The 12,882-nt window shown below is 39.5% G+C and overlaps 1 protein-coding gene across 2 annotated transcripts in view; it reads right to left on the bottom strand.

Annotated features, from left to right (window-relative positions):
- Positions 1-669: 669 nt before the first annotated feature.
- The window catches only part of DCT (dopachrome tautomerase), a 34,760-nt gene continuing 22,547 nt past the window's right edge, over positions 670-12,882 (bottom strand). Inside the window, exons 7-8 of one of the 2 annotated variants that reach the window (XM_014864851.3) lie at positions 7,495-7,696; positions 670-3,412 (exon numbers count right to left, since the gene is read on the bottom strand). In XM_014864851.3, the coding sequence (XP_014720337.2) occupies positions 3,243-3,412; positions 7,495-7,696 (372 nt within the window). In that variant the 3' untranslated portion in view covers positions 670-3,242. The remainder of the gene's footprint in view (positions 3,413-7,494; positions 7,697-12,882) is intronic. The other variant, XM_044779822.2, reaches the window with a different exon arrangement.

Raw genomic sequence — 12,882 nt, forward strand, 5'->3', positions numbered from 1 at the left:
GAGAGGAATTATCTCCCAGTTGTGGGGAGGAGTGGTGAATTGGCTCTTTTATGCCCCTGTATCAGTGAACCATCAACAGTTTCTGAGTACTTAAAGTGCTTTGAAAGGATGGCAGTGGAGCTGTACAGAGAGAGGTACAGTCTGACCTCTCCAAGCTTCAGGAAACTTAAAGTCTAGATGTGGAAGCGGACACGACATAACCATTGCTTCCTTGGCTCTAACTTCCTTATTCTGAGGGTCTCCAACAAGCTGACTGACCTGGAAGCCTTTCCAGGAGGATCTGCCACTTAGCTGCTGCAGGATCCTTCCTGGTCAGTGACTTAAGTAGCCACCCTACGCCACTCCTACCATACGATCAGTCTTTAGACTAAGGGGACAGCAAAACTCTTCACCTGAAAAAAGGCTGGTGTCTGCTTTTCCCACCTTTATAACAGAATGCCAGGAAGTAGCAATTCCTTAGAAACTCAAAAGAAAGTAGAAACATCAGTTTAAGAACTTATTTTCAAAAGTGAAGTAGTTGTTACGTAGTTTTTATATATATACACATATCCAATATATGTATATTGAATGTCAAAAAGATGGAAATTTATGTTCACAAATTAAAAAACAATAGCCCCCAACAGACAAACAATAATGTGCAAAACAAGGTTTATTTTTATTTTCTTCTTTAATAAGTTTTAGACTTCTTGTTAACGTGGGATTGAAATTATTCATTAAGATTATTATAATTAACAATGTTAAATCCTAAGCAAGACACAAATTAATGTCAAAGAGTTAGAATTAGAAGAGAATTTAATTCACAAAGGAAGGATGTTAAAGGATTTCAGTTCACTTCTGAATGTTAGCTTTGTAAAAGCATTCCTTTTGAAATCAAAATTCATATACATGCAGTTTTTCTAATACTGTGCATAGAAGCATATAAAGTGATCCATTCGTTTTCTTCAAGGTTGAATTTTTTTCCCTATTAATGAGAAGTATAGCCCTACAGTGCTCGGTGATATTGCCTGAGTTTATCTGCATAACATTCAGTGTAAGTAAATACCAACTTTTTTATTCCACATGTTTGTTCTACCTTTAGATTTGTTAAAAGGTTTACTGATCATTGATTTATTATAATGTTAGAAAATGTTAGAAAATTTTATTCCTCTTATATGAACTACAAAATTAGGCAATTATTTCTCTTAGGAAGCCATTATAAAACATAATATTTATAAAAAGTAGCATTGCTATATATAAAAGTAGCTAAGTATAAATGATTACTCTTTTTTTCTACCTCAGATAGATCTTGCTTCAAAAAAAACTTATGGGAATATGATGCATAAAAATTCTGATATACCTGGAAGATAAGCTAGAGGTTGTTATGTGCTTTATAGAATTATTCGTAATAGTTCATCTATAAAAAGTAATTTCCCCTGATGCTTTTAACGCATAATTGATTTATACCTAACTTTTCAGAAACATATCTACCATGCACAATTATAGCTTCATTTTAATATATTTCTCTTTTGGTTTAAAAACAGGATGTAAAAATGTGTTCCTCAACAACCCTGAGTTCAGAGCATAAATCTTCTAGAGTGGAGCATGTTATTGAACCATTGCTGAATTTTCCACGAATAAAGGCAGGAGTTGAGATCAATGTATGTGGTTGTGGCTAAAAATGCCCAAGCGGGGCTTCACCCCCTGAAGAACTCGGGGCTATCTTGATTCTCATCCACTGAACCTACTCTCAGATATACCTGTAGGATTATGAGACTCACCCAAACTCAAATTCAGGTCACATTGGGCTTTTTCATTTTTCTGGCTTTTACAGTCTTATTCCAGCAGATAACACTATCTTAATGAATCTTGCACCTTCTAGGCCCCCCATATATAGAAGGCAGCTCCAGGAGTCTATCAACACTCATTCACTCCGATAGAGAGGGGCTGAAATGAACAGATAGATGGGCCACCTTCTAGAACTTTGGGCTCACTCCTGATGCACAGGTACCAGATAGGAGCAGATGAAATTTGCCTTGAAATCTCAATGACCGTTAAGTTCTCAGCAAGCATCATCTTAATAAGTCTAAACCTCTTAGTAAAGACTACCTCATTCTTATATCTCTTGACCTAATGATTGCTTAGCAGAACATAACCATTTAATTCTGAATTGTTATATTTTGTATGGATGGTTTGCTTTTAAATGATAACACTTAATTGATGAGTATTCGTAAGTAACTGTCAGTACGGTGCGGCATTAATGAATCTGAAGTCAACTCTTAAAAATAAGCCAAATGCATTATACGTGAAAGATTTTTCATCTGAGGCTGCCTAGTAAAGGAACTGGTTCAGGATCGGCCAAAGGGAGCCTCAGAGCAATGGAACACTAATCAAATTGTCTCATATTCAGGATTATCGCCTCGCCAGCCTTCACCAGTCAGCGTTTCCTGGAAATAGTGATTCTATGCTTGTTAAGAGGTTTGTAACAACTAGAAAGCTCTATAATTTAATCCCTCGTCTATTTATTTATCACTATAGGATCAATGTTTATCCAGCTATTGAACCTTGTGATATGCCTACTGTCAGAAATGGCAGACTTGATAAATTCTGTAAAGTCCAATTTACAAAAAAGAACTGAATTTATCATTCATTCATTCATTTATTCTCCATCCTATTTGGAAAATAAGGCCTATTTTCATCTTCAAGAACATTTTAAAAGCTGGAGAAGAAAAGACAGAGAAGACAAAGAAGAAAAACAAGCCTCAGGAAAATTATCAGAAAGGCACCTAAAAGCATAGATGTTTATAACTAAAATGGATCTTGGAGATTCATGTAGCACCTGCCACCCCCTACCTCCACCCCATTACAAATGAAGACCTTTGGACCAAGAAAGATGGAACCGTGATCTGGTCCAGGTCTCAAATTACACTGACCTGTAAATTAAAATGAATCCACTCTATCAGGTTCTTTTTGGTGCTCTCAGAACGTGAGGAGGCTTAATCAACATAGGGAATTATTATGTGATACCACAAACCATCAGCTCTACCTTTGTTTGATGGCAGAGATAGCCTCTAGCACTTTAGCCTGAGTTTGCCAAACAAGCAAACCAGACTATAAATAAGCATCTTCTGTCTTTGGGGTCATCGCCACATTTGGAGGAGCTATGCCAAAGATCTTCAACTAAAGGAAGGATACTAAGGTTTGTTCATTGTCAGAGTCAGAACTACAACTTGGCCAGCTTCTTCTCTAGGGTAAGTGTGAGCATCCTAGGCTTCTTCTGTGTATCTCTTGCTTAAATGTGTCTCCATTAGGGGTGTATATCCTTTTCGAAGTCTTCTATACTGAAGGAAAACCAGTAGAGCGAAAAGACCAACCAAAGCCACCAGCATTCCCATAACCACTGACAGGGTTGTGGTCCAACCTGGAGTTTGTTCAACTGAAATTAAAGCAGAAGAGAAGAGTCTATGATTAGGATTTTCATCAGCTGAATACTCTTAGAAAAGGAAAGAATAAACCAATTTGCCTTTCACATGCATTTTTGTTGATAAAGCAAAACTACACTGGGTAGAATAAAATTTATCTTCCCCTTTCTTACCAACTATTTATCATATCCACAACTGTTTTTCTTGAAGAAGTGGGAAATGGAATTCCGTTATTTAAAGACAGTTTATTGCACTTTAAAAATTTCTTATAATAAATACTTATACAGAATAAACCCTCCAAGGAAGTATATAACTACCTTCGTGAGTTAAAAACTCATTTGTAAAATTGCAGGCTAAAATGGTGTCTGGGGAACTGCAAAACACACAACTCTCAGGTAGAGGAATTCTGCCTTTGTCTCTGCCTTTGGATAGGGTGATAAATGTGTGAGAGAGATCAGATGGGCTGTTACAACAGGAGACATTCAATAACAGGAGCAGAGGAAATTTGTACCCATTCAAATAGTTGTGAATAAAATCTGAATCTTCCCCATGACAGATCCAATCCTCTACTCAACTATATTTTATGAATGCTCTTCTACAAAATTAATGGATTTCATTTTTAGTATATTTATGCCTATTTGCCATGTCTTTCACAATTCTTTTATCCTTGGCCAGCTGTTCTTAAATTCACTTTCTCTGACTTGGATTTTTATTCTATACCCTACACTCATCTAGATGTAAAATTCTACCTCTAATTCTTTTCCTCCAATCCCACAGAGGGTCCTGACCCATCCTGAAGGGATTACTCCAAGAAGATTTTAATTTTTATCCTCCTGCTATAACCCAGCAGCATCTGGTGACAGTTTCATCTTCTTTTGGTTTTGGGGGGGGGGGGGTTGACAGTCTCATCTTTTTAAAACATAGATTTTTATTCTGCCATTTCTTTGTTTAGGAATCAAATGATTATTTTTTTTAATTGTGGTAAAATGCATATAACATATATTTTACCATCTTAACCATTTGTAAGTGTTCAGTTCTGGGGCATCTGGTGCGTTCACACTGTAGTGCAATCATCACCACCATCTAGCCACAGAAACTTTTTCATCAGAACTGAGATGGTAGCTCCCCAACCTCCTACCCCCAAACCCCTGGCACCCCCCATTCTACTTTCTGTCTCTATGACTCTGACTACTCTAGATATCTCATGTAAGTAGAATCATACAGTATTTGTCCTTTTGTGTCTGGCTAATTTCACTTAGCATAATGTCCTCAATGTTCATCCACGTTGTAATGTGTGACAGAATTTCCTGCCTTTTTGAGGCTGAATAATGTTCCATTGTATGTATACAACACAGTTTGTTTATCCATTCATCCTTCAATGGACACTTGGGTTGTGTTCACCTTTGTCTATTGTGAATAATCCTGCTATGAAAAGAGGTATAACAATATTTGAGTATTTGATTTCAATTCTTTGGGGTGTATACCTAGAAGCAGAATTGCTGGATCATATGGTAATTCAATCTTTAATGTTTTGAGAAACTGCCATACTGTTTTCCACAGCAGTTTCACCATTTTACATTCCCACCAGTAGCACACAAGGATTCCAATTTCTCCACATCCTCGTCAACACTTGTTACTTCCTGCTTCTTTGGTAGTACTTACCCTAATGGGGGTGAAGTAGTATCTCACTGGGATTTCTGCCTAGCTTTTAAGGCCCTCTGTAATCAGGCCCTTCTCCCAGATCCACCCTTAATTCACAGTAATCTTCTACCCAAGCCTTCCACTACCCCCAGGCTTTCTTCTCACAGTCCTCTATGTAGACAACGTGTACCTTTCACATTTGTGTTCGCAGCCCTTCTTCAGTCTAAAATGCTCTCTTCTTTCTCCCTAACCTACCTAAGATCTACAATATCTTTGAATCTAGTTTAAGACCCACCTGCCTTCCCAAACCTCTCACCCCATTCTCCAACCTTTGGTTACAGTTATGTCTCCCCAGGCAGGATTGTACATTTCTTTGTCAAACCAATAAATGAACGTGAATTTGTATCTTCTAATGAATTAACACATTCTCGGCGGACTTAGGCTCTCTGTCTATACCTATTAATTGACTGACATCAGAAGAGATGGAAGCATGTCAAAATGCACATTCCAAACTTTTGATTATTATGATGTTCAATCCCAGAGAAAAGAGAAAGAGGTTGAAAGAACTATCCTCAGCTGCCCAAAGAAAGGAAACTTCGAATCAGTAAGGAGAACAAGCAGTATTCGAGGCAGAACTAGAACAAAAGGCAGAGGACAGGTTCCAGGGCCTAAAAGATGCTGAAGTCAGAGAGAGAGATGTGAGCTCTGAAACTGTTGTGGTAACTCTGTAGGCTGAGATGAAAGGAAGATGAGATAGACACAAATGAGGAAAAGCCACCAGCAGATAGGCTGTGTGTTTTTCAGCTTCTTGACAAATTAAGACATTTTTTATTGTTTGACCTTTCCTTTCTCGACCTGTCTAAAATTCCTTAAATGGCACGTGGAGCTATACTGGGGCCTAGGCAAACAGAAAAATGTGTGCCCTCATACACACTTATCAAAATATCCTCCCATATTTTGAACCAAGTGGGAAAAGTTAGTAAACAAATTTATAATTTAAAAACATGACTTAAAAAAACTTTAATTAAAGGTCACACACATAAAGCCTGGTGTAGCCCAAACTGTTGGCAGGCCAACATCAACCTCACAAACCCACCCAGCAGGAGTGGTCCGGGCTCGTTGGAAATAATTGGTCTTGTTACAAAATAATGCAGGGGTATAAAACAAACAGCAACAGCCTGTCTTTATCTAAAAATTTGATAGTGTATTCATCATGGATTTTTGGCATTAATTTTGATTTTTTAAAATATTGTGTTAACATTTTTACTTATCTCGGCTACTGAAGGTTTTGGCCTCCCCTTGACCTTTGTGCTCAAGGCAAATGCTGCACTTGCTCCACCCTAAATCCAGCCCCGCCTTCAAGCAAAGATCTTGAAGTCCTGCTGGTCCCTCCACACGTGGCTGATGCATTTTGATTTTATTGGCTAGACATTTCAAACCACGGCCAGTTTTCAATGAATTCAGATAGAATTGCCAAATCAGGTATAGGAGGAGATACTTCCTCTGTGGAATAAGGTCTCTTAACAACTTTCAATTTTCCAAAACAACAGTCATCTAACCAGTCCCTTTTCTGGTGTTTAACTGGTAGGTTAGAGGGTCGTTTTGCTAAATTTATATATATTCTAGAAAATTGCCAATAAACTTAATCAGATCTGCGTATATAACTTTAAGGTCTTGTTTGCATTAAAAAAAAAAAAGAAAGAAAGAAATGATGCCGGGTTGGGGAGCCAAGGAGTCGAAAGAAAGATTTCTTAGACTCTTAAGATCTGGCAGTAGTGCTCTTTTAATTAGAGAATAGTATGGAATAGCATGGGGACAGGACCCATGGGCAGTCAGAGCTTCTGCTGCCAGCATGGGGACAGGACCCACGGGCAGTCAGGCCGCTGCATGGGGACAGGGCCCACGGACAGGAGGAGCCACTGCTGCCGCCGCTTCTGCTGCCCCCACTGGCATGGGGACAGGACCCATGGGCAGGCAGAGCTGCTGCTGGCATGTTGCTGCTGCCGCTTCTGCTGCAAACATGAGTGGAGTGTAAGGCTAATTTTCAGGCATGGGTATATGAGTCATCTCTTTACAAGACAAAGGAAAGAACATGAAAAAAAAGTTAAAATCGTATCAGTGCAGGTGGGGTCTGGTCATTGGGTGATCCCATGACTTTTAGACAAGAATCAAATCGGATTAAGTAAAGGTCAGAAGCCACCACACTAAATCAGCTACATGAGATTGCCAGACAGCAACCAACCCAAGTTCGTGCCTTCCCCATTAAGAGTTTCTAGAGACAAGGTCATCTCCCTTCCTTCACAAATGCAAATGTCTCTCAAGGGCAAGCAAATTGCACTCCTTGGAGCCTGCTTCTCATCTGGAGTTTTAAAAGTAACCAGCCTAAAATCCTCATCAGAAAGAATGCTCCTTTAGAAGATGCATGAATCGCCCACTTAGAAACTGTATTGGTTACCTGGCAGGTCAATGGCGTAGCTGTAGCCAAGTTGGTCTGCGGTTAAAAAGAGTTCCTCATTAGTGACTGGAGGGAAGAAAGGAACCATGTTATACATCCGATTGTGACCAATGGGCGCCAGCTCCTGAGGCCAGGCTTCAGCGGGAGGATTGAATCTTCTCATCCACTCATCGAAAATGGCATCAGTAAAGGAATGAAGGACCTGAAAGAGAGGGGACCATGGCGTTTAACATTGGTCAGTCTGTTCAGTCAGACCATCTGATTGGAGCTTTCTCTGAAATGGAATGGGGTTCTCGAAGGAGGAAGCTCCATATACCCAGTCTAATCTTAGTGACATACCCAGTGGCGTTTTTAGTTTAGTTTTCAAGGATGGATGGCCGTATCCCTCCAAACAGCACTATAAACCCCCTTGTCAAATGAACAAATGAAATTCACGTTGCAGATTTACCATTGATTTGGGGACATTTGAGACCTTCAAAAGTGCGTGTCAATTATTGAGTTCAGAAAAAAGGCAAGTACGATGAGATACACAGTCTAGTCAATATTCAGATGCTTTGGTTTTAACAGAAAAGAAAGAAGAGGTTGTGTTTACCAGTACTGTAATACAGATGGACTGTAAAAAAAGAGAAAATCTCCAAAATGGGTTTTTAAATTTTCCTCACCAGGAACACCGTTCTATATACTCATTTCATAACCCTCTCATTTGAAATCTCAGTGGTATGCCAGCAAAACAAAGTCTAAAATGTTGTAATGTGCATAGTGCTCATTTTTATTTTCTCAAGGAAGCTGTTGAAGACCTTTTCAAATACAGCAATTATTACAAGATTTAAAAGATTAACAGCAAAATTTCCACATGTACAGCCCCAATTTTGCAACAGGATGTACATGTCAGAGTCCAGCCCAGGCTCGATGCCTGGCCGCTAGAGATCCTTGTTCATTCCTAGACAGTAAATTCAAGGGGCTTAGGGACAGTGGCTGCTTTGCTTTCCCTCTATGGCCCCAGCAGCTGTCACCCCAGGGCCTGTAACATGCAGCCAGGGAGGTACTTTTTCAATAAATATTTGTTAAGTGAATTCATTCATCCATTCACCAACTGTACCCCAGTGATACCACTAGTCAAATTATATATAACTTGTTATCTATTTGTCTATTTCCCCTAACAAGACCCCTAACTCCTAAAGCTCAGGGAGAGGATCTTTTGACCTTTGAAGACTCAGGCTTAGCAGGCAGCCTGGACAGTCGATGCTTAGTAAGTATTTGTTGGCTGAAGATAGTGCCGTGCAAAGCGGTGTTATTTTGTCCACAATTCAACCAATCAGGCCCCTTTCTCGTGGGTGCTGTTTCCTCAGCCTGTAATGCTGTTCCCTCTGTTTTCTGGTGTCAGTCTTTGAAGGACCAGCTCAATGGTCCCTCTTCTGAGACATTGGTCCCTGCCTGAATCCATCACTCTTTGCACTTCTAAATTCCTTTAATTGTGCTGTTCTTCTGGCTTGTATTACTCTTATTTATTTAGTAGATAACATTTTCAAATCATACCCATGGTTCCTCCCCCACTCCCTTACTTGTATGTAGTTGCCCTTATTCAGGCAACAGTGAAAGCTTTCTGCCTGTATTGTCTCACGTGGCTACACTTGGGATAGTAGAAGAAATCAAGTGATTTACTAAAGGGATTTATTTCCTGAACAGACTTTTAAAGCTCATGGCAGAGACAATCACCTTATAAACCAAAACATCAAATTATAAGACCTGGGCTTTTAGTGAGAGAAAAGATTTTTTGAATTCTAAAGCCTTGGCTTTGAGTAACAAAATTTAAGCCCAGAGGGAATAAAGGCCTAGAGTTTATCATGTAAGCAACCACTTTGGAAGAAGACATGATAATGCAAGTGATGAATGTTTCCCACAGTGGAGTTCAGAAAAAGTCATCTTTGAGAAGGCGCATCACATCTGGAGAAAGGAGCAAATAACTTTTGGAAAGCATCGGAATTCACCTAGTGCAAAGTGTAAATAATTAAGGAGGGGACAAGACTAAAGCAATTCATAATTTGGAGAGATAAAAGAACAGGGAAAAATAATAAGGAGAGATTATAGGTCTCAGAAGGCCTGTAAAACATGATACAATGAATGCTGTAGTGGGAACTCTGTCCAGAGAACCCAGTTTATAGACTGTAGTAAAGAAGGCAAGTGCATGCCAAGAAGATGCAAAGGATGCAATAAACAAGATGCTAGGAGCAAGAACGTGTCCACGGGCTAGAAAGAGAAGTGGTGCAACCAGCAGAATGGGTATTTTTGTTAAAGTTGTGAGCATTGTCCCTACACGAGATACCTTGAATCACTCTTGAGAAACTAATGGTATCCTTGTGGACACAAGTTGAAAATGAGCTCAGTTATTATCTCTGTAAAGGCCAAATGTAATTTGAGGGTAATAAAAGTAAAAGGGGACTCTAGTGGCTTTATCCGCTGTAGAGATACCTAGCTATGTGATAGTGTTAAAAATTGAGTGCTTCAGAAATGAGGTTACAAATGTTGGTATACAAACCTATTCCACCTTGTTCCCACAAAATAAACATAGGTACAGGAAGAAAAACAAAGCAACTAAGTTTCAAACTGGAGGCATTATTGAAGAAAATGTGATTACATAGGCTCTGAAGGTAAAGGTTTTTTTTTTTTAAACATAGGCAGTAAGCTTCTTTTTTTTTTTTTTTTTTTAAGATTGGCACCTGAGCTAACAACTGTTGCCAATCTTCTTCTTCTTCTTTTTTTTCCCCCTGCTTTTTTCTACTCAAATCCCCCAGTATACAGTTGCATGTTTTAGTTGTGGGTCCTTCTAGTTGTGACATGTGGGACGCCGCCTCAATATGGCCTAATGAGTGGTGCCATGTCCGCGCCCAGGATCTGAACCCTGCGCCGCCGACGCGGAGCATGTGAACTTAACCACTCAGCCATGGGGCCGGCCCCAAAGTTTTTAAATGTAACCCTTGCAGGAGAAAGCAATTAATCAACAAATATTGTGCTTATGGGCGTAAATAAACTTAATAAAATATGGGGAAAGCATGCTTATCTTTCTCAAGATCATTGGAAGATAGAGTTACTATTAAACTTAACCTTAACTTAGATGGCTGCAAGTTCAGATTCCTGCCACACTGGTGACATGAGAAGCGTTTTTGCCCACGGAGGAGCGCCATGGAAACCTGAGGCTGTCTGCAAAGACATTTGTATGTTACAAAAGACCGGCACACTGTGGTTGTCACGAGGCGAGTTCGCGTGTTACTGTCCAAGAGATGTCATTCATCATCAGAGTGGATCTTGTTGTGGTAATGTGAACGTGCTCTGGTCCTCAGAGAATTTGTATGTGATCATTTAGAAGTCACATAGTAGATGTACAGTTCCATATGAGAAGTTCCAATTTAAAACTTAAGGTAGAAGGCCAAAGTAAAAAGTTGAGTCACATTTTCTAAATGAGAGAATTCCTGAAAAACCTATTTAATCATGCTTATTATTTTGTGGTAATATTTATTTGTTCTTGCCTTGTTCTGCCAAGGATTTGAAGCAAGGTATAATCAAGATGTTGGTTTTACATTTCCCTAGATAAGCCATACGTCGTAGGCAAAACATAGTTAAACAACACCCAAGCTTCTACTTAGCTGACGAAGCTCTGCCACAGGGAGCTGCTTACTCCGTACCTAGCATAGTGAGAGACGAGAAACAGTCACAGAAAAAAGGACATTGGAGCGATCATAGAGTCTTCCAGGCAGTGCTGAGGCAAGACAGTATGTTTTCTATTTTGCTCTAATTTTCTCTTCTTGTCCTTCCCTATCTATGCTCTCCTTGCATCCTAAGCAGACAGAATAGAAGATATTTTTCAGACATTTTGGAGGAGTTACATAAGGAAGGCACTATTTCTGCATAGATTTGTATAATAGCATTATTATTATTAAAATATACGTATGTATACATAAAATGTAACAATATACACTGTATACAAGATATAACAGCATGTATACAAAAAGAAATATCAAGAGCATTATAAATTCAGTTGCTGGGGTCCAGCCCCATGGCCAAGTGGTTAAGTGCACGAGCTCCACTTTGGTGGCCCAGGGTTTTGCCGGTTCCGAGACTGGGCACGGACACGGCACCTCTCATCAGGCCATGCTGAGGCGGCGTCCCGCATAGCACAACCAGAGGCCCTCACAACCAGAATGTGCAACTATGTACTGGGGGGCTTTGGGGAGAAGACGAAGAAAAAATAAAAAAACAAGATTGGCAGCAGATGTTAGCTCAGGTGTCAATCTTTAAAAAAGAAAAAAGAAATTCAGTTGCTAAGTCCCTGACGAAGAATGCTTGCAGTTTAAGGATTAAACTTTGAACGGATGCAAACAGATTCTGCTGTTAGTAAGTCAGCTTTAAAAGAAGTGACCAGTTCAGCATACACCTTAAGCAGACAAAACAAATCGAACAGAGAGAACCAGGGTGATGTCAGAGGAGATTCTAGATAAGAACGGAGATATTCCCAGGCTATTCGTGGCTAAGCAATAGCAAAGCTCTAGGAAAGAGGAACTCAAATCAAAGCTAGAACTATCTTAGATTTGTATATAAATTGTAGTTTACCATTAGACTACTTAATTTCATCAATAATGAAGTATACGTAGTTCATCTTTTAATATAGAGTTAGTTCTCAGTAGCGTATGTGTTTATCCCTGTAAAGTCTAGAGTTGAAAAGAACACTTTCAGGTGCCATTTAGCAGCTGCCAAGTTAAAAAACCAAACCATCCCCCAGACCCAGCCTACAGAGATCCCGCCACTCTGGGAGACTCTGCCCAAGTAGGTGGCCAGTCACCTTCTCTGACAGCTCAGCTCCTATAAAATTCACCAAAAGTTTATGCTACTTAGGAGTTAGCGACTATACATGTCAGTTATTTAAAAATACATACGTTAATTAAGTGAATGTGGCATTTTAAAAACATGAATGCTTCAAAAGCCAAGCAAAATTATTCAGACCTGCCCTTCACGAATTAGTCTTAATTCCTGTTAACATGATCTAACAGGACTACATTTGCTCAGCTATAATGAAATTAATTGTGAAAGGATCAAATTAAGAATTATCTAAACTGACAAAAGGCAAAACTGGAGCTGGGAGACTTGACATGGGGACATTTTGAGTAAGAAACTGTTTTTCTTTTTTTTTTTAGAGGAAGATTAGCCTTCAGCTAACATCTGCCACCAATCCTCCTCTTTTTGCAGAGGAAGACTGGCCCTGAGCTAACATCCGTGCCCATTCTCCTCTACTTTATATGTGCGATGCCTGCCACAACATGGCTTGCCAAGCAGTGCATAGGTCCACATCTCGGATCCAAACCAGTGAACCCCGGGCCACCAAAGCCAAAAGTGTGA

This window comes from Equus asinus, chromosome 11 (assembly GCF_041296235.1).
Source record: "Equus asinus isolate D_3611 breed Donkey chromosome 11, EquAss-T2T_v2, whole genome shotgun sequence".
Classification (NCBI taxonomy): domain Eukaryota; kingdom Metazoa; phylum Chordata; class Mammalia; order Perissodactyla; family Equidae; genus Equus; species Equus asinus.